Genomic DNA, 26,629 nt, shown 5'->3' with positions numbered 1-26,629 from the left:
AACGTCGAGTAATACAGTGCAGACATCAAACTATGTATTGTTATTGTTGACAACATGGAGCACTTTTTTGAATACTACAGACAAATTTACGAAACTTTAAATGTTGAAAGGTCGATTTTGTTCAGTCGAGTTCTGCAAATAGAATCTTCATCATTTTCAGCGTTGAAAAACTAACCCTCCTATCGAGGCGCCCGTCCGGTTCTGAATACTGTAACTTCCGAGAGGAAACGGTTTTATTTAGGGTTCGTAGGCAGCCGGCTGTAAAGTTCGTTAATGGGCAACACCAGCTAGTTCTCCAGGTGGTTTCGGAATTATAGGCATAATTTTGTCTCTATATTTGAAAATATACCGAACAATGAAATTGAAACTCATAAGTATAAGTTTTAGATAAAAAGCCTGATGCAAACTATCCGACATATTGAGTTCAACTTTATTAGTTATACACACACAAATATATGGTCCTCATGACACTTGATGGCTTGATTAAAAAAATTACAAGAAACTCGCGTGCACACTTGGGAGTGGGACGGTTTCAGATCGCTCAAAAGTGGTTAAACAGCAGTGGTTTCGAAAGGTACACGCAAGTTCACGTTGAAAAAATGAAAAAGCGAATGTTGTGGACCGATCCAAGACTATCCGAAAAGATAAGGCGAACAATCCTATATAAAGCAGGTGCAACTCAGTTCAAAAGAGTGGCGTATGAGGTGGCAAGTTCAAGCTTAATTGATAGAACTTTTGTGGTATCTATGTACGAGTCACTGGAATAATTGCTGAACATGTTTTCACAAGTTAATAGAGTAAATTATTTGAATTTTTTGCACTTCCGGCTAATTTTAGGGTAGCTACGCTAATGCTCGATAGTGTGACGTAGTATGTGCTTCCCCATTAGTCATTTCGATCTCCAAATTGCGCCTCCTTTCTATATGTTTTTGATAGATATGCTATCGTCTTCGTTCAGATCGCACTCTGTCTTCTTACTGATAGGATGGTCGTTCCGTTGGATTCCTGGATGATGGCGTGTAACTAGTCCCATTCAGGTGGCAACATTCGTTTGAATATACTAATTTCGTATAATTTTTAAAGACCTCCTGTCAAGGTAATATGCAATGATTCAATAATTTTTATGCTTTCGAAGATCGGGCATTGAAGGTGCAAAAGCGGAAGTTTTGCTTTGATGCGAACTGCGATTTTCCTTTCACATCCTTGCCTGTCTTAATGGAATCCTTATTTTATTCCTAGAGTCTGTAGTTTGGTGGTTAGAGCGTCGGCTCTGTATATTGCAACCGCAATCCCGGGTTAGAAAAGACATTTTCTAGTCGATACGGGTACGGGCCACCATTCACTGTTGGGTTAAAATTAACAGTGCTATGCCTAAAGGTAGCGTAAGGACACAGTAACAAAGCCTACACAGAACTCATCTGGTGCTTCGAACTCGTACAAGCTCACGGAGCTTCTGAGGGGGAATTGGGTACCTACTTAGAATCAGGATAATATAATAATTATATAACGACTGGTTTCATAATCAAACCTAAAGTCGCTTTAATTTTAAAGCTTCCTTTAACCCTACTGAAAATGACAGTAAAGGAAGCTTTACGCTTGAAGTGACGTTTAATTGGATTATGAAACTGGACGTAATATAATATAAATTCTTCGACATTTTCATACGCCGAATTCGGTATCAAATGAAACTCTTATTGAGATAACAATTTAATCAAGTAATAGTAATAATAATTATACAGTTTTTTTTGTTCTTACCACTACTTAATATTATAGATATTAGATAGTATTAATAATTGGTTTTTTTCCACAATTTAACACTGACGGCAATAACAATGCCGAAAAGAATTACTGTTTTTCTCCAAGGAAACCATCTCTTTCCAGTTCTAGATGTTATAATATTAACTTGTTCTATTTGAGAATCCCACTGTGAAAGCAGTTGTTCAATTCCACGTCAAAATATTTTTCAAAATTAATACTTACTTCAATACCTTTGCTCTGTAACTTAACAACAACTTTCTTCAACCTTGATACTTTTGATTCGAGGCTGCAGAGGACATTCTCAATTTCTTCGCTTCCATGTGCGCATTTTAAATTATCGCCATTCTTCATTATATATTTCAAAGCTGCTTCCATGCATATAGATTGCTTTATAGCTGAGAAAACAGCGACTGCTATGTCAACATTACTGAAATTCAAAAATTACGTAAGTTCAAAAAAATTTCCGTCCAGAAGGCTATGGAAATTTGAAGGTTGATACTCTGTGCTTCTACTCAGTAGTTATACAGGGCATTTTCAAAGGCGAGGCTTTTTTTATGGAACTCATCAAAATAAAGTCGTTTAACCAAAAATTGACTATATAAAATATCCAAGATGGCTGAGATACAACCCCTAGAATTTTGATAAATTTTCATTGAATTTCAAGTACGGGACTGTGGAAGGTGACTCCGGCATCGCAAAAACGAAACAAAACATAAACATATAGCTGAACAATGAATGGTTCAGGACAAAGTTAGGGTGAATTTAGGGTGAAAAAATAATGTAGACAATCGAGGCAGTTTCTTGATAATGCTTATGTTAGTTATGTTGAAAAAGTTCTATGTTGTTTCCCCATTTCATTCCATTTTTACGACGATTGTTGGAATGTTACAACAAGAAAATTGAGATGCCCATTGTGAAAAATTCGTGAATAATTAAGACGAATTTTATTGATGAGATTTCGAAGTATTATTCTATTTTTTACACCTGTGTCCTAAAGTCTCTTCTGTCAGTTGGTATCGAAATGAGCTATTTCATGAAATAGTGTAAGTTACTAAAAAATAATGAGAACAATTCGGCAATCCAAGTTTCCATTTTCATTACTACGTAAATATCGAATATTGCCAATATCCTAAAAGAAACCGCATGCACAGAAAACATCCTATTTATTTTATGCCCACATGGTCGAATCAGGAGATAAGTTTTTTTCCCACTGCTTTGTAATTCAGTAACACACCCTGTATAGCCAATATTTTCGCCGAGACGCTTACCACATGGAAAGTTCCAGCTTATACCATACTGAACATTAAATATTCGAAATTTGATACAACTATCAATCTGCTAAAAAAAATTTTCAAAATCTTTTTATATCTATTTTTGGAAATATTGGGAAAATAATATTTTTAGGGGACCAAGCAGCAGTGTTGCGCAAGATAAAAATCAAGTACCTAGATAGGCCCCTGATTATGAATTTGAATAAGCGCGAAAAAGGTTCTAACTTCACGTTAGAGCTTTTTTTTATCCGAGAAATTATCTCAAGATGTGAAAAGGCCGGACGAACCATGTTGTCATTTTCAAGTTGTTTATTAATTCGAAATCTGATAATTAAACAAGTTCATTTAGAGTTTATACTTATTATTATTAATAAAAATTCTTCAGTTTTGAAAATCAGTTGATATTTGAAAGAATGTCCAAGGATGAAGATGTTTACCTGTAAAGTTCATTTTTTCCTACCACAGGAATAGAGCCGGGTTGAAATGGTGTTTTATGAAATATGTGAATACCGGTCATAAGTCTCCTCCTCTGAAAAGGCATTGCAACTCCCATATCTTTGAATTCTTCTTCTGAAGACGACAGTAGGTCTAATAAGCTAACATTGTTGTTTACGAATAATTTCATCAAATTTTCACATCGTGTACCATATAAAAAATTGTAAATATCTTGTAAAAAGAGTGGTCTGAAATATGATTTGATTTGGTTAGTTCAACAAACTATATATATAGTCAGATTGTCTGTCGATCAAAACGCACTTTTCTTTATCTTTCAAACCACGAAATATATCTTCAAAATTTATGTGAGTATCTATTGCGTAATCTTCACCATCTTCTTCCTCAGGTGTAAGTAATTTGATAATATCCTGATAGTTGTTATCTACAGCTATATCCAAAGGTGTGTTACCTCTTATATCGGTTCGATCAATTGACATTCCTTTATCTATGAGAAATTCAACAAGTGAAGCATTTCCACCATAAACTGCCCAAAAAAGAGCCTGTAAAAACTTATATTCATTACAGGGGTATGTATATTTGATAGTGTGTTCGGATAAAACAGAATTTCTAAGAAATATTAATCAATAAGGTCACGTTTGCGGTAATTGTAGCTGCTATCAAGGCTATGACTGTCACAACGGTTACAGACGGCTACAGTCTACAGCTACAAAGGCTAAGTGGTCTATGAAGGCTATAACTTCGACTTCGACTAAAAACATTTAGGCTACGGCGGCTAGGGCTATGGCTACGAAGGTTGAGACAGCGGCTATGCAAACACGTATGCGGACGTTATATCTAAGTTTAGGAAAGCTACGGTTAGAACTACAAAGACGACAAATACAGCTACAGATAGTAAACCTATGCCTACGGATGTAACAGCTGGAAAGATATCTCCTCATCGACTCATTTTACGGTGAAAACTTTCATATACAAAAATGTAACAAGCTTTTTTTGTTGTTTTGGCGTACGACAGACGCAAAATGTACTTGCGTTCTAGCTTAAAAAAAGCTCTCATTTCCCTACTACCTTCAGGTAGAGTACGCGACGAGTTTTTTTTATATCATGTGGTGCCCCCAAAAGGCCTAATGCTCATATAAATAATGAATACACTATTACAGAATTTAGCGCAATCTTCCTCGTTTCGTTGCTATTGGATCAGATGTTCTCTTCGTTTTCGATTCCTTCATACGATTGCTCGTAAACAGTCTCCGTTTTTCCTTTTCATTGTTATCATGTGTAGTTCAGTCACGTTAGCAACCTCGAAATGAGAGATAATGAGTTGGAAACTCGCATAAACCTTTAGTTCGGTGTTGTAAAAGTTTTCAAGTCTCATCAAATCTTGTGTCTGCGACGTAAGTTATTCAAGGTTTATTATTCTATGGCTCCAATGATGATAACATCTATGACATCTATTATCAAATTTGTAGGGCATAACATTTGCGACATATTTTGTCTGATACTTTTTTTATTCGGTCAACCGTGTCTGAGATAGAGGAGGGAGTGGGCGCAGCCCTTAACAATACACACTGGAATGCAAGGTCAACCCTGAATCTCTGTGTATTGACTGTATTGTATTAAGTTATTAAATCATAATGAGATTTCAAGCGAATAACCTGGTCATTATTGGTAATTACCAACAATAACCAACTGCATTCAAGCGCTTTTGGTAATTGTTGGTTATAATAGGATTGTTCGTAGAGTGGTTTGGAACAGTTGTGAACTGTACAGAGCAAGCGCAAATGGATTTTCGCTACCCTTAAATGGAATTGCGCTTGCTCTGTACAGTTCACAACAGTTCCAAACCACTCTACGAACAAACCTAATACCGTTTTGGACGGCAGATAACCGAAAATAACCATACTCGGGAACTGGGTTGAACTTCTGGTTAGATGTTGTGAAGGGACATAACCAAGGGCAAAACCAGCAATAACCGCGGTAATTACCGGTTATTCGCTTGAAATCGATATTAAAATTTATCATTGACAATATTTACGGTTGACTTTGCATTACAGTCTGTATTGTTAGGCCTGTCCAGAAGCAGTGACAGAAATCGCTGATGTGGATGGGATCTACTGTGCTCTAGTACCTCGACACGTAAGAATCGAAACGCGTTTTTATCGCTGCATCTGGCCAAAGGCCTTAAGGGCTGCGTGCTCCCCGCCTCTATCTCAAAAACGCTTGACCCTATGAAAAAAAATCTGAAACAAAATGTGTCGTAAATTTCATGCTCTACATCATTGGAGCCATAGAAACTAAGATAATCGCGAATGAACGATTTTACCTTTGACCTTGAATAACTAACGACGTAGACAAGATATTTTATGGAACTTTGGAGGCGACTTATTTCAGAACGTCGAAATGAAGATATTTGAGAGTTTACAGCTTATTATTTCTCATTCTGAGACGAAAGCTATGACTGGACTAATGAAGGAGTTTGCGAATTATAGAGGATTATTGCGATAAAATCAGGAATAGTAGTATTAGACCTACTGGGGACACCACGATAGGGAAAAGCGCCCTATACTTTTGCTCAGTGTGGGAAAATAAGTTTTTTTTTGGCCAGAATGTTATTGAAGTACCTACGCTTTGCGGCGGTCGTACGACCAACCTACTGACGGATTGAGCACATTTTCTCTAGTTAAATTTTTAACAAAAATACGACCGTATGCGATTCTACATTTTGGATCCGTCCAAAATTAGCTCCATTGGTTCGGCAAGGTTCATTCGGTCTATGGAAGATACAGATTAGTACGTAGGTACTAACTGTTGAGTTACCTTCTATAGTTCGACCCCACCCTGAATCCTGAATGGCCTTTACGTGTCGTGAACTTTACGACAGCAAAGGTTAGAGCTGTGGATACGGAAATCAAGATTACGAATATGGTAGCTGCGAAAGCTACTACTACGAATAGGGGACTGTGAATATGGAGGGAAAACTCCATAGCTACGAAGGATACATTACGCCAACACCCATTATGGTTTCCCATAATATGACACTTAGTAGTTAGTGCAGTTAATTACAATGAGAGCTGATTTTTCCAACGGATATTAGCTAATAGTTGCGTGTTGAAACAATGATTGTCTTACAAAGATGTGACAAGGAGATTTTTATTGACCTCCAGTTCACCCGGAATTGGAGCAATGTTAGTTCACAACGGTTTTACGTCGATCAAACGACAGTTTTTTCCAAACAAGAAACAAATTTTTTCGTACTAGCTCTTGAAGTATAAACTAAAAAATTGAAGCATTTGGTGCTACTGTTTTGTTGAAATACCGATTTATCCTTTAATTAAATGGACTTGATACAGGGTGCGGTCCCAATTATAGATATTGAAAAGTACCTATTTCAGTAGTATCTGCATATGTTATTAAAGTGTGAGATCAAATATACTTCAAATATTCGTTCAGAGAAATTGTGCATCGCATTGAAAGAAGCCTTTTTCAGATTTATAGTTATTAACTGATGATTTTGTTATTTTTGAAATTTTTGCACTTTTTAAAAAATATCCAACACTCCTTATTTTTCCCAAATTATCAATTTATTACTTGACCTTATTCAGTTTCAGTTCATCAGTTCAGTATAAATATGTTTAGATAGGGTTAAATAAAGTAACACATTTTGAGCAACACTATAGCTAGCTCTTTAATATATTCTAAAACTTACACTGCGAGAACTGAAAATGATTTTCACTGAAACCTCTCCAATAAACAATATCTAGCTTTTGAGTACAGTCCAACTATTTGAAAGCAGATTTTAAGTTGAATGATTTACTCACGTCCCAACTCTGATTATCTTCTTCATTTAGATCAACTAGAGGAAGAAGCAATTCAACTGCATTCAAATTACCATTACTGGCTGCGAACATGAGGGCATTCATTCTCTTTCTATTCTTGGCATTAACATCAACTCCTTTGTCTAATAAAAACTGAATAACCCTTGAAGACTCTTCAAAGGCTGCTTTACTTACAGGACAATTACAAGCACACATGAGGATTGTGTCACCACCTAAATATATTAATATTTTTTTCACAAGTATAACAGTTTATTGTGAATATTTTGAATCTTTCAAGGTATAAGAGCTGTTACTTGTTTTTTCAAATTTCATACCAAATATTGAAAACATGCAGTACTATCAATACCTCTCAATGTCTTGATTTCAGCTCCCATTTCATACAGTTGTACTAAAAGATCATAATTGCCGACAGAGGCAGCTAATGATATCAGAGTCCAATCATCCTCAAGTTTCTCATTCAAACCAATTACTGAAATATGATTTAAAAAATATGGAAAATTCATACTGAGTAATGTCACAATGACCCCGGTTCAAATAATAATAATAATACTGAGTAATGTTTACATATATTCAATTGAATATTTACCTTCATTAACAACTTTCAGTACTTCATCATTATTTCCATGTAAGATATCATTATGAATTTTCCTTATTTTTTGCTCTTTTAGTTGCTTTTCAGTTAAATTTCCATTGTAGTTCTGATTACGTTCCAATCTCTGTTGCCTAACCAACTCCTGAAATCAGCTCACGAAAATGAATCTGGTAGAAGACAAAAGTAGGAAGGCAACAACAGTCCTGCTTTTATGTATAGAATTGGAATGAAAATAAAAGAACAAGAAATTAATTTTTAAAATTTAAGTTTTCGAGAGTTATTAATATAGACTCAGAATCCAATGTTGAAGTTGGAGTTATACCTTGAAGTCTGGATCATCAAATTCGTCTTCGCTGCTAGAAAAATCAGGGCCATGGTAAGCCATTTCAATTTATTTAAGGAATGATCAATTACAGCAATATTTTCTTGATAATAGAAACCACTTCAATTGAGGATAAAATGATTGACAGATATTTTAATATCAAATACTCAAAATTTCAAGTAATAACAATTAAAAAGTAATATTTTCAACAATTCCAGTCAAAAAAGCAGAATCTCGAAGTAAACAAAAACTAATATAAAAAAGTGAGGTTAATGTTTCTGACAACCGTCACTGAGTACAGAACAGAGATCTAAAATCTTTTTAGTTTTTGTATATCATTAGATAACCACAATCAGATTTTAAGATCTACTGGAAATTACATGGTTTATCATTTCGTAGAGATCTTTCTAAGCATTATATCGCTAAATATGTGTTGAACAATCCGAGGTTGTATTTTATTCTATGCTCCTGTCTAACTCCTTGACGGCTCCGGCATCCATTGCCGAAAGAAAATCAGAAAATCATAATTTTTGACTTCGTGAGGTGTATGTGAATAAAAAATGTCGATTTTAGCTAGTCCCCTTTCTGTTGCCGGAACCAGAACTTCTGGAACGTCAGTTCGCACACAAAATGGTAAATTACTATTGGTTTCAACCTAGCCGAAAATCTATTTCGAAGAACAAAAAGTTGCAATGTCTAACCTAACATGCATTCAAGACGACCACATGATAGTTTTTCATGTAATTAGTCGGGAATGCAACTGTTTTTCCTGGGAAAATCTTTGGAAACTTATGTCATTGATAATAAATGATGAACTTATTTCGAACTTGAAAAATTTCCCTGTAAAAAAGGTGGATTTATTTCGGTTTAAATTCAAGATGAGCTCGCATGTAGTTTCCCATGCCACTGCTGTTTTGCTACATTGAACCAATTGAAAATTGTCTTTAGTCCTAACTTGGTTGAGCCACAGTTTGTCTTAGCCATATATCAGTGTAGGGATATGCCAAATATTTTTTTTGCACATTTATTTTATCTGACGTACAAAAGCATTTATTAATGTTTTAATATTTTAGTGATGGCTGCAGCTTCCATTGCTAACATAGTAAAAAGTTCACTTGGACCTGTGGGTTTAGATAAAATGTTGGTTGATGATATTGGCGATGTTACAGTCACCAATGATGGTGCTACTATATTGAAATTATTAGAAGTTGAACATCCTGCTGCTAAGATTCTAGTTGAATTAGCCCAACTTCAAGATGAGGAAGTTGGTGATGGAACTACCTCTGTTGTTATATTAGCTGCAGAACTGTTGAAGGTACATTAAAAAATTAAAAATTCTTTCATTTCATAAGTTTCAATGAATCAATTTTTTCATAGAGTGCTGAAGAGTTGGATAAGCAAAAGATTCATCCCACCTCAACAATCAGTGGTTACAGATTAGCTTGTAAAGAAGCTTGCAGATATATTCAAGAGCATCTCACTATTCCAGTAGAAGAACTTGGTAAAGAATCAATAATTAATATTGCAAAGACATCTATGAGTTCAAAGATCATTGGAGCTGATGCTGATCTGTTCTCTAGTATGGTAGTTGATGCAGCACATGCAATCAAAATTACTGATGCTAAGGGTAATCCGATGTACCCTATTAAAGCCATCAACATTTTAAAGGCACATGGTAAAAGTGCTAAAGAAAGTGTTTTAGTTCAAGGCTATGCTTTGAATTGTACTGTAGCTAGTCAAGCTATGCCCAAAAAAATTACAAATGCGAAAATCGCTTGCTTGGACTTCAGTTTACAGAAAACAAAGATGAAAATGGGGGTTGAGGTATGTGATTTATTTTATATTGTTGCAATACAGAATTTTTTAAAGCAGAATCTTCCCAACCAAAGGTAGAACTAGTCAAAACCCATATTAGGGAAAATCCTTCGCTACTTTCAAGATGACAAATTAAAAAAAATCATCTATAAATTAGATCCTAATATGTGTACCTACTTGAAATTTCATTCATTTGCATTGGACTTGTGGGGATGATACCCAGCATCTCCAATATTTTATATGCACAATTTTCAGGTGAAATGATTTATTTTGAGGAGCTCTATCTTCTATCTAAAAAAGACTCACCTTTAAAAACACCCTGAACACCATCTCTGACTACTCAGTATTTTATAGGTTCTTATTACTGATCCAACCCAGTTGGAAGCTGTGAGAGCTAGGGAATTTGATATTACAAAAGAACGAATCCAAAAGATTTTGTCAACTGGAGTTAATGTGATCTTATGCTCTGGTGGAATTGACGACTTATGTTTGAAATATTTTGTTGAACACAATGCAATGGGAGTAAGAAGAGTAAAAAAAGCAGATTTGAGAAGGATTGCCAAGGCTACAGGGGCTACTTTCATAACATCGCTAACCAATATGGAAGGTGAAGAGGTATTTGATGCTAGCATGATGGGTGAGGCTGCTGAAGTAGTCCAAGAAAGAATCTCAGATGATGAATTAATACTCATCAAAGGGTAAGTATTATGGTGACAAGAAAAAGTTTGGAGAAGAATTCCGATTCCGAATATTTTTATCTACCTAATTTTTTCAAGGATTTCCTAATTAGATTCATTTCAGGCCAAAAGCCCGCACTGCCGCTTCTATTATACTGCGCGGTCCCAATGACTTCTACTGTGACGAAATGGAACGATCTGTACATGATGCTCTATGTGTAGTAAAAAGGGTGCTTGAATCAAAGAGTGTTGTAACTGGAGGAGGTTCAGTTGAAGCAGCTCTGTCCCTCTATTTGGAGAACTTTGCAACCACCTTGAGTTCTAGGGAACAACTGGCAATTGCTGAATTCGCCAAGAGCTTGTTAGTTATACCAAAAACGTTGGCAGTAAATGCAGCACTTGATGCTACAGATCTTGTGGCAAAATTGAGAGCATATCATAATTCAAGCCAAACCAAAGCAGATCATGCACACCTGAAGTTTGTTGGCTTAGATTTGATTGAAGGAACAATCAAAGATAACAAGAAAGCAGGTGTTCTTGAACCCACAGTATCAAAGGTGAAGTCTTTGAAATTTGCGACTGAGGCAGCGATAACCATATTGAGAATCGATGATATGATCAAGTTGGACCCTGAAAGGAAGCCTGGAAAAGATTACAGAAGTGCAATGGAGAGTGGCGAATTATATGATTAAAAGAGTTTTTCTTATCTTTTTATTTAATATGCTTCAGTATTTGTATGAATTTTCAATGAATAATTGACAAAACTTTGTACTAACATCACTAGATGTTTTACGACTTATTAATTTTTTCAGTCAAATAAAGATTGCTGGTAATCCAAGCACATAACATCTATATTCGAGTTATTTCTTATATTGCATATTCTGATAAAGCTTTGGCTATGTCAATGGAAAAAGTACTCACATTTTCAGTTATTGTTAAAAGTAAATATCTGGAAAACGCTATCTGGGATTTTCTGAGGAAGCGTAAAGGAGAAATTGAATAAAATTAGTTTAGGCGAGTGAAAAAGAGTGGTAAAATTGTAATAAAATCTGATTCTAACTGGACCAGTGACCTTCCTTCAAAATCATTGTAGTTCCAATAAATGACTTTTTTGTTGGTTGAAATTACGAAACATGCAGAACCAATGGTCCTACTAGAATGTAGTGGAGTTTTTTCATGGCATGAACGTTGCCCAAGAAAGTTTTATTCGTTTTGATATGTTCATACGAAGATGTCTACAAACATCTCAGTATGTGGTGGTTCCTACCATCATTCAGTATTCCAAACGTTAATATGACCTTGTATCAAAGAGTAACAGTTGTTACTTTACCTATCATTCAACAAACGGATAACAGAAGTATAGTACTGTCTTCAAACACGAGCTCTTCAATCAGCAAGTTTCAACTGCCGATTTCTTTGAATTAAAAGAGTAAATCACGCTTATATTCGATACCAAATTTGATGACACTTTCGCATATACTTCATTTAGTAGATTTCCAAACTTATTTTTTGTATCTAAAATCTAGAAGTAGTTTCCTGTGTGGCATTCTTTTTGAATGGATGGAAATTTATTTCTATTCCATGCAGAACAAACTGGCAACTCCAATAATAAAGGGAGATATTAGTAGGTGAAAAATGCTTTGTGTTAAAATAGGATCATCTTCAGTGTATGAGAAAAAAACAGATATTACATAAATTAAAATTTATTGATATATTTGTACAGCCTGTTGAATGGAATAAAGTATTTCCAAGATTTACAGTTGTGGTTCTCCAAATATTCGTCAATTTAGAACCTGAAAATAAGAATTTAGCTGTAAGTAGAAGATAGCAAGAACAATTATAATCAATATCAATTAATTTTACTGAATCTCAGAATATGGTAATTGACATCACGTAACTTCAAGATAGCAAATACTCTTTAGAACATCATAGAAACAGCAGATAATTTTTGAAATAAGGGTCTTCCAATAAGGTTTCAACTTTATTGCTTATTATTGATTTCTCTTAGAAAATGTGCAAATACAATAAGGCAGGTGGGAGGTAAACCTGGCTATTTTAATAGATTACCTCAAACCGTCAAACGCCAGCTATTATTTAAAGGGAAAATAGCAAACCTACCCTGGTGGCTTCGAGTCAAAGACAAGGTTCCGTGTTATCTGGGGTGTTAGCGATAACCAGTGAAAGTCAAAATCGGTGTTCACAAATGCATTCGTTGACTCGCAATAAGGAACAGGCATTATTATAGTTTAAATCGAGTGAAAATGGCAATATAATGGGTGTAACAGTCTACACAACTCGGAAGGTTTTCCTCGGAATTGAATACAAATAGTGGTGAATTCACAGAATGAATCGGACGCAAAGAAAAAGGGGATACAATCCCAAACGCACCAAGGGCGTAACGGATTAGTTCGTCAGCCAGAAACAGACACCTTTAACGGGCACTGTAGTCGGAGTTCAGTTTCAAACTACGGGATTGTAGATTGGGGGAAACAAAGTACGGGGTTGGGAAACGGTTCTCTACTTTGCATCTGTCGTTTCGAAGAGAACCCAAAAGGACAAGAGAAAAGGGTGCACAATAGTTTACCACTCTGGCTTCTGCCCCTGACGTGTTTTCACTCCAGCCAGAAATCGTACTCCCAGAAATGATATCACTAGCTAGGATGAAGAGGTTGAAACTGAGGTAAAGAACAAAGTGTTGTCTTATCTCTGGGCTCGGTACACGGAGTTTCCAGTAGATGCTCTGGCACCACCTACTTATCGCGTGTTTAAAACTTTCGGTGGCACGCACAACTCAAACGCTAAGAATAAAAGAAAAATGAGAAAGAAATGAAAGAAAAACCCGGTATTACAAGCCATATCTTTACAAGAACTGGGACTAACGAGAGAATCTCCGAACCTTTTTGGAATACCCTTGGACGGATTAATTCGAACATCGTACTCACGTTTTTTCAGAGCAGAAGTTTTCCTCAAGAATACACATATTTTGCAAGCACGCAGATCTTCCTGAAAAAACAACACTTATGAGATTTTGTTAGTCAAGGTTACAAAGTTGTTACTAATTGTATAACAATCAGAATGTAAATTGTTATCATATGAACTCAATAGTAGCAAATACATAGTAAGTAAACATCATTAAAAAAGAATTAAGCACAGTGAAGCAAACATTTATCATGTGAATGAAGTGTATATCATTTTACTTACAGAATTTCGCCTCGTAAACTTTTCCATTGCCAGGCAAACTCCTTTCGGGGATCCAGTTTCACTTGACTTGAGGAAGTAGGAGATAAAAAAGTAATTCCAGAGCTACTTTTATTTTCAAATCATAAAAGAAAGTGATCTTTTTTTGCCACTGGGAGGTGAATTAAAATTACAGTACACAATTAACTGGTAAAAATACATTTTTCCAATTACCTATTTTCTGCTTTCGTCGTTCAATTGCTTCAATATAATTTTATGAATAATTTAATGAACATTTAAATTCTATATATTCTAAGTTTTATACTAATTAAGACTATTGAAGAATAATTCAAAATCAGTAAAAATTGTAAACAACATTAAATTTCCATGGCAGCTTCAAACTACCAGTCGATAAAACCGTCTGGTAACGGAAGTAGATTAAATTCGTAGAATCGAACCTTCTACAAATCGGAGTGTTTTCGGAAATGCTCTTTTCCAAATAGATTTTTCGTAAACACAACACAAGGTGTGGAGTGGAAACAAGTCTAGCAGGAAGGGAACGTTTCACTCTACACAAAGTTGCAGCAGCTTTCAACTACGATAGAACAGTATTTGACAACTACTGTGATTTGTACAAGGTCGACCGGCGTTCCACAGTAAATGCCATGTTTGTGTGATGATCAACTCAAGGTTCAGAGTGCCATCTTGGGGAAAGAACTACTGAAATAAGGAGAGCTAAAAAGGAAATTCGAATTAGGAAAGTAGGGGATAAATTAATGAGGGGATCGTCAATCTAATTTAAGGACCTTTGGGTTTTCCCAGGTGAAACCTTCTCTTCCAAAATGACCATATGTGCTTGTTTTTTGGTAGATTGGTTGTCTGAGATTCAATTCTCTGAAAAACAAAAAATTATTTTTTTAAATGAAAAAAAAATATATATATAATAAGTTTTTATCTTTGTTTGTATGTCTCAGAATTGGTAGTTTACATCATGTAACCTCAAGATAGCAAATACTCTTTAAGAGAAACATCATAGACATACGACAGATTCAAATTGAGTCAAAGTCAAATGAAGTAGATAAGGATATGTACAAGGAGTCCCAAACTCGATGTCTCGTGAGGGGATCTCAAAAACTAGAAGAGCAAGAGCAAAACAGATAGTAGTGAAAAAGATAGCCTCCAATGGTGCTTTGTTTTTGAGTTGAAAAACATTGGTTTTTGAGTTATTAGTATATACCAAATAACCTTTACGAAAACTAAGATTAGAGCATCAAATATGCCAAGTACACTTACTTCACAATTTTGCCAGGCCTGAGGTCGAAGTTATTCTTAACCACAGCCAATAGCTCCTTCTGTGACAATTTAGATGTGCCATAATCGAAAACGGAGATCGAAAGTGGTTCGGCCAAACCAATGGCATAAGATACTTGTACTAAACATCTCTTGCAAAGTCCAGCTTTGACAAGAGATTTGGCAACCCAGCGAGCAGCATAAGCTGCAGATCTGTCTACTTTGGTAAAATCTTTCCCAGAGAATGCTCCACCGCCATGAGCTCCCCAGCCACCATATGTGTCCACGATAATTTTACGGCCTGTAAGACCTGCGTCACCCTGTAAAAAAAATTATATAGTGACATTCCATATTCCGGACATATATTTAAGTTGAAACAATGTATTTTGTTATTGGATCAGATAAAGCTTTTACATCATGTAACATCAAGAGTAGCAAATACTTTAATAGAACATCATATCCAATCGTTAGGATACATAACAGGAGCCAGAGCCAGTTCATCTTCAATCGACTCCAGATCAGTTTAGTCAATTTATTTTTACTTACTTGGGGACCTCCGATGATGAATAATCCACATGGGTTGATGTGTATAATGGTTTCCGCATCTAAATATTTCTCTGGAATGACTTCCTTGATTACTTTATTGGTGACTTCTGTTCTCAATTTCTCCAATGAAATTTCTGAACTGTGCTGTAGAGAGACGACGATCGTGTGTACTCTGAGTGGTAAGCAGGCTCCATGTTTGAAAGCATATTCACAGGTGACCTAAGGTAGAACAGGAATTGATCATGAAACTGTTTAACTGGAAAATATTAAAGAATTGGAAATATTGTCTTGTATGATATACATTGCCCTTCCCAAGTATTATACTTGAGAGGAACGCCTATTGATACCAGTTGATTTAGCACATCTCTGGAACATATCGGCAAATTTGTTTTGCTGAAATGTGGACATTGTTGTGTGCAAATAGAACATTCATTGCTTAATGATGAGTTGAAAAGCCTGAAGGTGGGAACTATGCTATCAGTGGAACAGTCAATTCTGACGCTATAGCTTGAGTATTTTCATTATAAATAATTTTGATATTCTAATGAACAATATTCTTGTTTCAGCTACAGTGAAACCTCCTGCATTATTTCTCACTTTGATATTTGCCTTAAAGTTTGTTCATGTTAGAGCCAAAAAAAAATATTGCAGCCAAAAGTCACTGTGAAGAACTTTGATTTGTAGCAGAAACACTTTGCAACTTAACTGTTTTTTCCCCATTAGGGTATACTATTTCATAAGCATATCAAATATCATTTTCAACAGACGGAACCAACAAAATGGCTCAGTCACCCATTTATATCCAAAAACTGATCATAATGGAAAGCATTAAATACATTTTTTTGATTGAACAGTCAAATGATTGAAAATCAAATCAAATAATACATATGACATGATAATAATAATATTCCAATCAGCGTAATTTCTCGGATTATTTACCTGCGTCTTAGAATCTGGTCTCGCCCAAGGAAATTCTCCATTTCTTCTGAGGTCAGCGATTTTGTGATTCAGTTTGTGAGCTAATACTACTGTGAGCGGCATACATTCTTCTGTTTCATCTGTTGCATAACCAAACATGAGACCCTGGCAGAGAAGGACATTTTTAAGTGTTTGGAGATGTAGTGGAATTTAAAACAAATGTTGAAGAATCATGACATGGAAATTATGAAATATCGTTGATACCCAGTGAAATCAAACTGAAGCAGGAATTAAAATTACAATTCTTTACGATATTTCAATATTTCTTTGAATATCAGGTTTCCTCCAGCAAAACTCTAAGCAAATGAGTGGTACTCAAATTGCAATGAGAAGGTTTTATGAAAGCAATATAAATTTCAGTCGGAAGTCTGGTATTGTCATTGAACTGAACATCAATTTTTTCCCATTTGAACTGAAAATGATACTCCAAATCCTATTGTAAATGCGTACAGTAACAGGAGGAATTTTAGACCAGTTTAAATTTTTTGTAATTTATTTCAATGCTGTAAGAAACAAAAAAGATTTGCAACAAATTTGATTACTTAAATCCTCCTTCCAAACACATTTTTTCATTTATATTAGCGTTTGTTTTTTCTTCAATCATTAAATTTTATATTCTAGGAATTATTGAGCCAGCTCCATCATTTCCAATTATTCTTTTCAATGTCAAATAATGTGGCAAATGTGTCCAAAACTCAAAGAAACGGAACAGATTACTCATTTGGATTAAAGCAAGAGAATCTCTGAGGACTGATGGTCAACGCTTGAACAAATGATGGAAAGAAACATCGTTAAATCCTAGATTTGATATTATGTCAACATTTTGTTACATGTCAATTTCAATTCAGATAGAAAAAAAATTGCTTCAAACAATGACAACCAATAACATCTTCAATGAAACTCAATATTTGTTGGTTTTGTGAGAAATTAGAACAAAGACCAATTTGTTGAAAACTAGTCATCCCAATGAAAAAGCTCATTCCAGTACCTTCAATATGCTTAGATTCTCAAACATTAATATGGAGTTAATGGTAACTACAATTCAGTTGAGAAAACATCAAAATTAGTCCCAAGCCAGATAGGCATCTAAGATCTTCTACTTCATTCAGAAAAGTGTAGATTCTCACGTAATTCAATGAATTAAAACGGTCGAGCAGAGTTTTATAATGTGTTAACCAAATGGCACCAATATCGATGAACCCTATCTATTCCATGAAATGTATGATAATCATTGCCCTTCTCAAATATAATACTTGAGAGGAACGCCTATTGACATCAATTGCTTTTGCACAACTTTTGGAACATTTGAGCAATATGATTTTGCGAAAATGTGGACATTACTGTGTGCATGACATACAGGGCGTTTCACGCAAAGTGCCCACCAGAAGTATCTAGAGAACCAACTGAGATGTTAGTTGTTTCACAAATGAATTAATATCTCCAGAACCAGGAATTTGAGGGTTGGGTATGGAGAAGTTCAAATAAACCGTAGTTCAAATTTCGTGAAGAATCCAAGTATCATAAAATATAGGCTTACCCATGTGAAATAACAATTTTTGGCAAAAATCCCGTTATAACAAGTACAACCGAGGCGAAAATATTTTAGATGATTAAATTCCGGCCATTAATGATCCACAAATTTTCAGAATCGGTTCTCTAGATACTTCTAGTAGAGACTTAGTGTGAAACACCTTGTAAACAAGTTTTAAATTTTTGTAACAGCAAATTAAATTACAACAAAACTGAATATGAATGTTTCAAGGATTTCAACAACCCAAAAACATTTTGGTTAATTATTAGATATCCAACTTCATATAAGCCACGACCAATTAAACATTGCCCCTATTTGATACAGCATTGAAATTTTTTGTTGAGTACCGCACCAAAGAGAATAAATGAACGATTGCTCTTGATTCGTCAACAATTTGGAAAAGTAGAGGAATCTGATAAAATAAGACTGCTCAGCTAAACTACAAGCTCAATAAACGAGGTGTTCAAAAAAAATCACCTGATCACCGGCGCCTAGTTCATCTTCATTTCTATTCTCATGAACACCAGCTGCGATATTTGGGGACTGCTGGTCCAGAGCCAACAAAACGTTGCATGTCTTGTAATCGAAACCTGCATAAAATAGTGTATGCATAAGATATTTGCTACATACACTAAGGGCAACCTTAACGAGGATCTAGTTAATCACAGACATTTAACGGTCCCACTGTATAGTATCTACCAACAGCTGTAATGTTCGATATTTTTTTCTGAATAATTAACAGGATTCACCCTCTAGTAACGTTTCGACCATTAAAAATCTCCGATTCACTGGATTGACTAGAAGAGAAGCCCTTCACTGAGTCATCCTCAGGAACAACAATCTCAAATATTTAAAAATCCACTTGCACCCTTATGTTAGAATCGTCTAATATACAATAAAAATCACTTGAGTAAAATCCAATGATAAAGTGTTAAAATGGGACTTCATAATATGAGCTTTGTCCACTACATAAAATGAAGCTTCTGTTCAATTGCTTAGAAATTATGGTGAACATTTTGACATCAAACCAACAAAGGGTTCATATCAAGTCTAAAAATAAGATTTATTAAAAATTTTCATTTAATTTAACATAATTGGAAAACCGAATTCAATTCCATATTTTCACTCATTGTATACTATGTCTGAGGAATAGGAAAAACAGTTCCTCAAATCCTGTACCTTTAGTAAGCAGTATTCCTAATATAATCAAATGAATAAAATAAGACCAATTGAATTTGATTAACAATGAGAATAGATTTAGGTTACATCGCTCTGGAGTTTGGACAAGCACTGAGCCAAAGCATGAAAAAACATGCTGTGAAATTGTTCACTATTTAAAAAAAGCCATGTGATGAACTGAAGTATGTCCCCAGTAATAAGTTGTTCAACTTCATGTTGTTTATTTATCCAGATCGTGTTAATTCTGCTGTTCATCTCTCGTTACTGATCATGTCACTTCGTGAAAACCCCAACATCAACTGCCTGCATTCACTCAAGTTACGTTACTCTACACAATCTGAATGAATCTACATCATTAAGTGAAACAACTTTAATTTCTCAATTATACCTGGTCTCCCGCGCCTATGTCCGATTCAATTCTATTTTCATGTACCCCGTTCGCAATGTCTGGTGATTGTTGTTCTATGGCCACAAGAAGATTGAAGGTTCGCCAATCAAATCCTAAGTTCAATTCATAACTTAATTTAAATTATTGAAATAAATATTGAAACATTTCTATTTCAAACAACTCTGCAATATATACATTTAACCTATAATTATTATACAACAATTTTGGAATGAACTTTTATATTTTTCAACAATGAGGCAGCAGTTGTTCAATATACATATTGAATTAAAAAATGTGTTTGCTTCACTTACCTTTAGATGAATCATCATATCCAATGTGTTTTACTGTTTCCCTAACAACTTTCTGGTAATCAACAACAGCTTTCGAATTTATTTCCCCACAAATAAGGATCATTCCAGTTTTGGTTACAGTTTCTGAACAGAGGAATGAATCAAGACATTTTCAAGATGATTTTAAAATTTGCTTACCACATGCTACTTTAGCATTTGGGTCTTGTTCTAGATGTGCGTCTAAAATAGCATCACTTATCTGATCACACATTTTATCTGCAAGTAAAAAAATAAACATACAGTATGATTGTAATGTTTATGTTATTGATCATAGAATATTTTTGTTTATGTTTTGTAAATTCTATTTATACTTTTTTGAACATTCGGTTAGCTACTTCGCAAAATAGCAATACGTTTAGCAATAAATTGAGCGGTTTAAATACAGATTGAATCCGTTAAGCATATTCTTTAATATAATATAATAAGAACATCTAAGATAGAATATCATGAATATAAATGATCAACTTCAATGAAAGCATCAGAAATTATTGATCCATTAGGCCCGATTATTAGGTAGTGAATAGCACGTGGTAACAGCTTGGGTATCTATAAAAATATTTCTCGCATCTAATGACTATTACAGGATTGTTATCATTATTACGCCACATGAAATATTTTTACTCATCCTCGGTGCAAATTTAGACGTATTAAATGCCAGAAATGCGCATTGAATATTTTGTAGCCATGCCGCCGGGTAGCCATTTCTAAAATAGTTTAATTAAAGGTGAAAATACTGACCTGGATGTCCTTCCCCAACAGATTCCGATGTGAATAAAAAAGAAGATCCATCTTCCATGTCATATGGCATATGACCATTCGAATACCCATTTACTAACGTTTCTGGCATTCTGAACCTTGTAAACAGCACTGAATAAAGCTTCCTTGTAATCACTGTGGAAAAGAGACTGGGGCGGATGCGGTACGCTGGTTTTATTTACTCTGTCTGTTCACGTGGTAGTGGGGAACGATTCGCATTGGTAGACTATCTGACATAAAGCGGCGCCGTAGCCTAAAATCTGAAATTGTAAATAAATATATTGCAATGCATAACCATCTTTTCCGGCGAAATTTCATTATAAAAAAATAAAAATTGGTCAATCATGGTGCGAAAATTTGAGTTTATTTATGACCGAATTATCAATGTGCATGCTAAAGTTCGAATCTGTCGATATTGGTTAATCGATTTGTATGATTGTACATTATTGTCATTTTTGGAAATCTGTTTGTTTACATCAATTTAAAGAGTTGTTGGGCTATATGAGTTTCCAAAGAAAAACCGGAGATGATTATGAATATATGTGGATTTCTTAGTGTCTTATATGTTTATTACTTATGAAAATGATTATAAATTAAATGCTATGCAAGAAAATGTGAAAAATGCTTTATCCAGTAGATATGTATTATGTATAAGAAAATGGAAATGGTATAATACCTCCAATATGAATGGTGGTCCTGAGTGGTAGTGGTGATCCTGATCCTTTTACCCAATGATTCACGCGATTCACGCAAAATCATCAGAGACAACAGTTGTCTCTGGAAATCATAAATTATTCATTCATTCGAAAAAATAAATGGTTTTCCAAGCAACTTGAAGTTTTTTGGTTCATACAATAATTGAAGTTACTCTTTGTTTGGATATAGGATACTGTCATGTGAAAAAAATAACTCTTCTATATATGATTAGATCAGATGAATGAATGCAGATGGGTAATCAGAAAATTTATACTATACACGGTCAACAGTAGGTATCATTGCAATACAATAACTTGAATTTTTCTGAGTGTTTTTAGTGTAGTGCGGACAAAAAATTTCTTTTGTAATTCATCATCAAAATAATCACAGAAAGAATTATTAATTGTGCTGTAATCGCATAGAATAGAAATATTTTAAGCAAAGATTATAGAGTTAGGTTAGGTAATTCTATAATCTTTGATAAAGAGGTTATGAAGGCAGGGGCGCGGCCAGCCGTTGGGCTAGGGGTTGACAAAACAATATAACCATAGCCGTTGGGCTGGGGTAGGGGGATCGAAGTCGAAGCAACCACCTCTCCCTAAACAACGCCTTGTGATTTTCGTGTTTTATGAAAGAATAAATACTGAGCTTGATAAAGAATTCTTAACGGATATTGCAAAACACATAATAATAATGGCCATTGGTAGTTTCAAAAATGCTTTCGAAAGTAATCAATGAAGCCTTTATAAACTACTAACTCTGATTAAGGATTTATTTTTTTGCGTTTTGGTACTTTCAATGGAAATTATAATATTAAGTTTAGTCGGTATCATTATATTTTACAATTATATTGATTATTCATCATACTAATATTTCGTCTACTTAATATTATAAGATTGTAACCGAATCTCCACCTCCATAGAAGATGATTGGAAGGCACATAACTTCTCAGGTAGACCTTAAATGAGACGCATATTTGAGATGTTTTATCAAAGGTAGGTTGACAGGTAGGTACCTGCTCAAGTGCACAACTGACTGGCTTTGAAATAATGCGTCATTATAAAAATATATACCCCTTTACTATTTTGCTTAATGCAGCAGACAGTGGCGCATCAGGGGTTTTTTTACCATAGACTGTAGAACTCACACAAACTTTTATTTCATCAAGTATAGCGTAGGTGGTTACTTTTTACTTTTTACTCACTCAGTCTAAGCATTTTTGGTATTTCTCATTATCATAAGTGAATTTTTTGACACGATTGGCCACCCCTGATGTCTGGCCGCCCTAGTCCTGGGCGTCCTAGTCTAGGTCTTAGGTAGGTTTTTAGGTAGGTAGGAATCAGCTTTAGAAATTAATGTACATATGTAATTCTGAAATCGGATTACTGCAGATGGTTTTTTCAGTTTTGGAAAAACGTCGGCCAGAGTCATTACCAAGGTTATGCGATGGTTAGTCAAAAGATAGCCTTTGTGAGTGATTACACAGTGACCTGCCATCATCGAACGCCACTGGTAGTAGCTGGAAACGTTTATTTTTTCATAATATACTAGGCTCTACACTTCGCGCCAGATAAGAAATAGGTCAAATAGTATTGAAGTAGTAGGAAATCAAATACCTTGTTAGCTGTAACTCAGAAAATTATAAATATTTTTATGTTGAGCTCAGGATTCTATGGTTGGAATACATATTCACAAATAATAATGATTAACCCTGTATGAGCGGATAATTTTTTTCGATAAAATACATCTCATTATTATTGTTACATATCGATATATTAAATTTATTAGTATTAATGAATAGTTAATTCCTTACCAAAGTGCAGGTCTTTCATATAAATTTTTTAGAACAGCCTCAGCTCCCTTAAGATGGCACCTTAAAACCAATTTCAATTCCAAATTTTTAAAAACCAGAGAAATGAAATGGTGCGAAAAGGCAATGAAAAAATTCTGGTGGAGTTCCCCTATCAGCACGATATCTGCGCCTACCAGTAAAATTAAGTTCAAAGGTAATTCGTAATTCTAGCCTAAGACTCACGCTACGTAACTACCTGTTGATAATTTTTTTTAGGCCGTTACTTTGAGCAAGAAATTACAGTAGACCTTACTTTAATTAATCAAAAATTATCTTTTCAATTGTTTAATATGAATAAGGTGAAATGTTAGGGATGGCTTTTTCTACCCCTTGCAATTATAGGGGAATACCAGGCACCTCTAAGTTTTCTGGTTTCTAAGAAAAATGATAAATTTCTATTCAGGTGCCATTTTAACAAGGGCAGTTCCAGTAGGCGGAAGGGAAATATTTTTGAAAAACGTTCACGCCAAAATACAGCTTTCTTTTTTTAGAATGTGTATTATATTCGGATCTGAGATCTACGATGATTTATCCGGGAGTTAAGCGTATCGAAAGTTCATCAATTTCCCAAAAAGATGGGGTCAGTTGGAAAATCGAAGCTGCGAATCGATAAAATTTCGAGATTTATTACTAAAAGAGTTGCTCTTTAAGTATATTCATCACATTTAGATTTACGATGATTTTCTGAGTGTCGAAAGTTGACCTTCGAAAAATTCCGAAAAAGATGGGGCCGCTAAGAAATTCGTCAAGACCGAATGGTTTTTCGTTTTCACTGCGATCGATGCAATCACAAAATTGAGATATACCTACGAACCTACGCCGGTCGAAATGTGACCTTCGAAAAGTTCCCAAAAAATGGGGTATTTTAAAAAATCGTCAAGACCTAACGGCTTTCACTGCGGTCGATGAAATCACGAAATTGAAGAGTTGCCTTCTCAGAATATGTGTCTTATTTAGATCTACGATGATTTTTCCGGGAGAGATACGCGTGTCAAAATGTGACCTTCGAAAAAGTCCCAAAAAGATGGGGTCTCTTAAGAAATCGTCAAGACCGAACGGTCGCATCGAGCTCGATGAATTTCCGAGGTGTATCACCAAAAAGAGTTGCTTTTTCAGAATAAGTATCCTATTAAGATCTATGAAGATATTTCTGGGAGATACGCGTCACGAAAGTTGACCTTCGAAAAATTCCCAAAAAGATGGGGCAACTTGATAACTCGTCAACACCGAACGATTGCACCGAATTCGATGAAATTTTAAGATTTATCACTAGAAGAGTTGCTTTTCGAGAAATTGAGATAAATTGATAAATATTTTTTCGAATATCGAAAAATGATTTTAGTTCCCTTTTCAAATAATACTAACTTTCCAAGTAGTTTTCTTAAAAATATATATAGCTTATACATTTAACAATTATAAAAATATGCCCATTTTATATCAACAAATACCTTACAGAATTTCGAATAAGTATGAAATTTTGCTTCTCCCGAATCACTCCTGGAACCGCCACTGCATTTAGAGTACTGTATCTAAGCAGGACTGCTCAAAAAATATACAGGCTAAGTCTTTGACTCGTACAAATATTTTAACAGTAGCTTCTTGAGGTTAATAAAAGTACTTTTCTCCCAAACCATTTTTCTGATACGGCTATAATAGAAAGATATAGCAATTTAAAGTTTTCATAATGAGCTGTGCCACCCCTGGAAAAACAAAATTACCTTCAGAATAACTAGCTAACTATGTGACAAGACACTTCTGTGGATCTTTTAAAAAGAGTTGCATAAGGTCAAAGTACCCAATTTATCGAATTTCACAGATATTTTTTATATTTGAACAACAAATTACTCGAAAACGGCTCATTATACGAGAAAATATGAGGAATAGGTACTTTTATTTTACAAATATTCATCGGATAGCGTCCAACTTAGTTTCAAGAGTTGGGTTGTTTAAAGTTTTTGTATTTTTATGGTACGTAATGGTCATAATGAGAAAACTGGAAGATGTTGATATCTTGTATTCGAAAAAGATAAATCAATTAAATGAAAAACTATAGCCCGAAATTGATTTCATTCGATAAAATCGTATGTGAGGTAGAACTATAATTTTTTTTAATGGTTTTCAAACAACCTGTATCTTTCAAACCGAGCCGATTTGGAAAAAATGGTAAAGAAAAAAAAGTGTTTCTTTCAACCTCAAGAGTCTACTGTTAAAATATTTGTACGAATCAAAGACTAACCCTTTATACTTATGCCCTGAGTGTGGAAGGATCTGCAGGTCACGGTTGGGTCTCTTTAGTCACAGGAGGGCACACAGTCGCAACTAGCACTAAGAAATTACTTATAATAATAATAATATAATAAGTCTGTTCGAATTTTTTTTTTCTTCTTCTTCTTCTTTTTGTAGATTTATTCCCGGTAACGGGATACAGCAATGAATGAATGAATGAATGAAAGACCTACAATATTTTTGGAAAACTATTCATTCACAACCAGGACAACCTGTATTATTATATCAGTATTATTTTATTTAGAACATTATTCATAGCATATTATGAAAGTAGAATGATAGATACATATTCTTTTGTAAAGATGAGTACCTAGATACCATGAGGAAAATCGTTTTTATTCAGTTTAATTGAAAATTAATTTTTGGGATGAGAATGATAATGGTGCGAAAAACTTTGTCCAATCTTACCACAATATTCAATCTTCTTCTATTTCTTCTTTAGTGAAGTGAGATAACAGGACTCACAAACGATCTGGTTTAATCAATATCGAAGCAAAAACTGATCGGGATTCGCTTGGTCATCAAGGATTTCGAATTATATGATAAACTTCAGCTGATGAAATATTTTCGTTTCATAGCATTTTATTTTCGATTCTGGTATGACCATAGGCTGTCGAAAACGGTTCTTATCGAAATGTTATCTTCTAGAAATATCCTGATTATGTGTAATGAAAAAATAACCAATGAGTGATTGACCTTTTCATGTCTTAATTACGGATTATAATAGGAAAAGGGTGCCAGAAAATGTCATGGATACATGTCTATGAATAAGTTGGATATTTTTGATACGTAGGTATAAATGAATAAAAAAATATTTAAATTGCACAATGAATTTTGGGGAGTTTTTGCTTTATCCACATTTCTTTGTTCTAGGAT

The 26,629-nt window shown here is 34.6% G+C and overlaps 3 protein-coding genes across 4 annotated transcripts; 1 reads left to right on the top strand and 2 right to left on the bottom strand.

Annotated features, from left to right (window-relative positions):
* Positions 1-1,697: 1,697 nt before the first annotated feature.
* On the bottom strand, positions 1,698-8,500 carry LOC123315767 (ankyrin repeat, SAM and basic leucine zipper domain-containing protein 1-like). Its single transcript, XM_044901613.1, has 8 exons — positions 8,233-8,500; positions 7,905-8,052; positions 7,665-7,787; positions 7,301-7,530; positions 3,786-4,024; positions 3,467-3,712; positions 1,981-2,185; positions 1,698-1,924 (listed from the first exon to the last, which is right to left on the bottom strand). Exons 1-8 carry the CDS (start codon positions 8,293-8,295, stop codon positions 1,787-1,789), a joined length of 1,392 nt encoding a protein of 463 aa, XP_044757548.1. The 5' UTR covers positions 8,296-8,500; the 3' UTR covers positions 1,698-1,786.
* A 205-nt stretch (positions 8,501-8,705) lies between these two features.
* LOC123315766 (T-complex protein 1 subunit alpha) lies at positions 8,706-11,576 on the top strand. Its single transcript, XM_044901612.1, has 5 exons — positions 8,706-8,865; positions 9,306-9,547; positions 9,610-10,056; positions 10,402-10,745; positions 10,849-11,576. The coding sequence occupies exons 1-5, from the start codon at positions 8,793-8,795 to the stop codon at positions 11,414-11,416; spliced, it is 1,674 nt and encodes a 557-aa protein (XP_044757547.1). The 5' UTR covers positions 8,706-8,792; the 3' UTR covers positions 11,417-11,576.
* Positions 11,577-12,411: 835 nt separating this feature from the next.
* Positions 12,412-26,318, bottom strand: LOC123315768 (S-adenosylmethionine synthase). 2 transcript variants are annotated; one of them, XM_044901614.1, is made up of 11 exons: positions 26,162-26,318; positions 20,902-21,179; positions 20,302-20,379; positions 20,125-20,247; positions 19,814-19,926; positions 16,677-16,820; positions 15,738-15,956; positions 15,195-15,511; positions 13,926-14,795; positions 13,667-13,727; positions 12,412-12,517 (listed from the first exon to the last, which is right to left on the bottom strand). In XM_044901614.1, the coding sequence occupies exons 2-9, from the start codon at positions 21,008-21,010 to the stop codon at positions 14,690-14,692; spliced, it is 1,209 nt and encodes a 402-aa protein (XP_044757549.1). In that variant the 5' UTR covers positions 21,011-21,179; positions 26,162-26,318; the 3' UTR covers positions 12,412-12,517; positions 13,667-13,727; positions 13,926-14,689. The 2 variants fall into 2 exon arrangements, with proteins under 2 accessions (XP_044757549.1, XP_044757550.1); XM_044901615.1 differs by lacking the exon at positions 19,814-19,926 and adding an exon at positions 18,724-18,836.
* Between the last annotated feature and the right edge of the window lie 311 nt (positions 26,319-26,629).

The sequence above is a fragment of the Coccinella septempunctata genome, chromosome 6 (assembly GCF_907165205.1).
Source record: "Coccinella septempunctata chromosome 6, icCocSept1.1, whole genome shotgun sequence".
Classification (NCBI taxonomy): domain Eukaryota; kingdom Metazoa; phylum Arthropoda; class Insecta; order Coleoptera; family Coccinellidae; genus Coccinella; species Coccinella septempunctata.
Note: the sequence above shows the minus strand (reverse complement) of the source record. Positions and strands in the feature narration are given on the sequence as shown.

What these genes read in the sequence shown, in the direction of transcription:
- LOC123315767 (XM_044901613.1), bottom strand. Translation starts at nt 8,295, where the DNA reads ATGGCTTACCATGGCCCTGATTTTTCTAGCAGCGAAGACGAATTTGAT. An exon ending in TTGATGATCCAGACTTCAAG is followed by an intron (nt 8,053 to 8,232) that starts GTATAACTCCAA and finishes AGCTGATTTCAG; the next exon opens with GAGTTGGTTAGGCAACAGAG. An exon ending in TACAGAGCAAAGGTATTGAA is followed by an intron (nt 1,925 to 1,980) that starts GTAAGTATTAAT and finishes CTGCTTTCACAG; the next exon opens with TGGGATTCTCAAATAGAACA.
- LOC123315766 (XM_044901612.1), top strand. Translation starts at nt 8,793, where the DNA reads ATGTCGATTTTAGCTAGTCCCCTTTCTGTTGCCGGAACCAGAACTTCT. An exon ending in GTCAGTTCGCACACAAAATG is followed by an intron (nt 8,866 to 9,305) that starts GTAAATTACTAT and finishes TTAATATTTTAG; the next exon opens with TGATGGCTGCAGCTTCCATT. An exon ending in TAGCTGCAGAACTGTTGAAG is followed by an intron (nt 9,548 to 9,609) that starts GTACATTAAAAA and finishes ATTTTTTCATAG; the next exon opens with AGTGCTGAAGAGTTGGATAA.
- LOC123315768 (XM_044901614.1), bottom strand. Translation starts at nt 21,010, where the DNA reads ATGCCAGAAACGTTAGTAAATGGGTATTCGAATGGTCATATGCCATAT. An exon ending in AAATGCTAAAGTAGCATGTG is followed by an intron (nt 20,248 to 20,301) that starts GTAAGCAAATTT and finishes TCCTCTGTTCAG; the next exon opens with AAACTGTAACCAAAACTGGA. An exon ending in ACATAGGCGCGGGAGACCAG is followed by an intron (nt 16,821 to 19,813) that starts GTATAATTGAGA and finishes CTTCTCTGCCAG; the next exon opens with GGTCTCATGTTTGGTTATGC.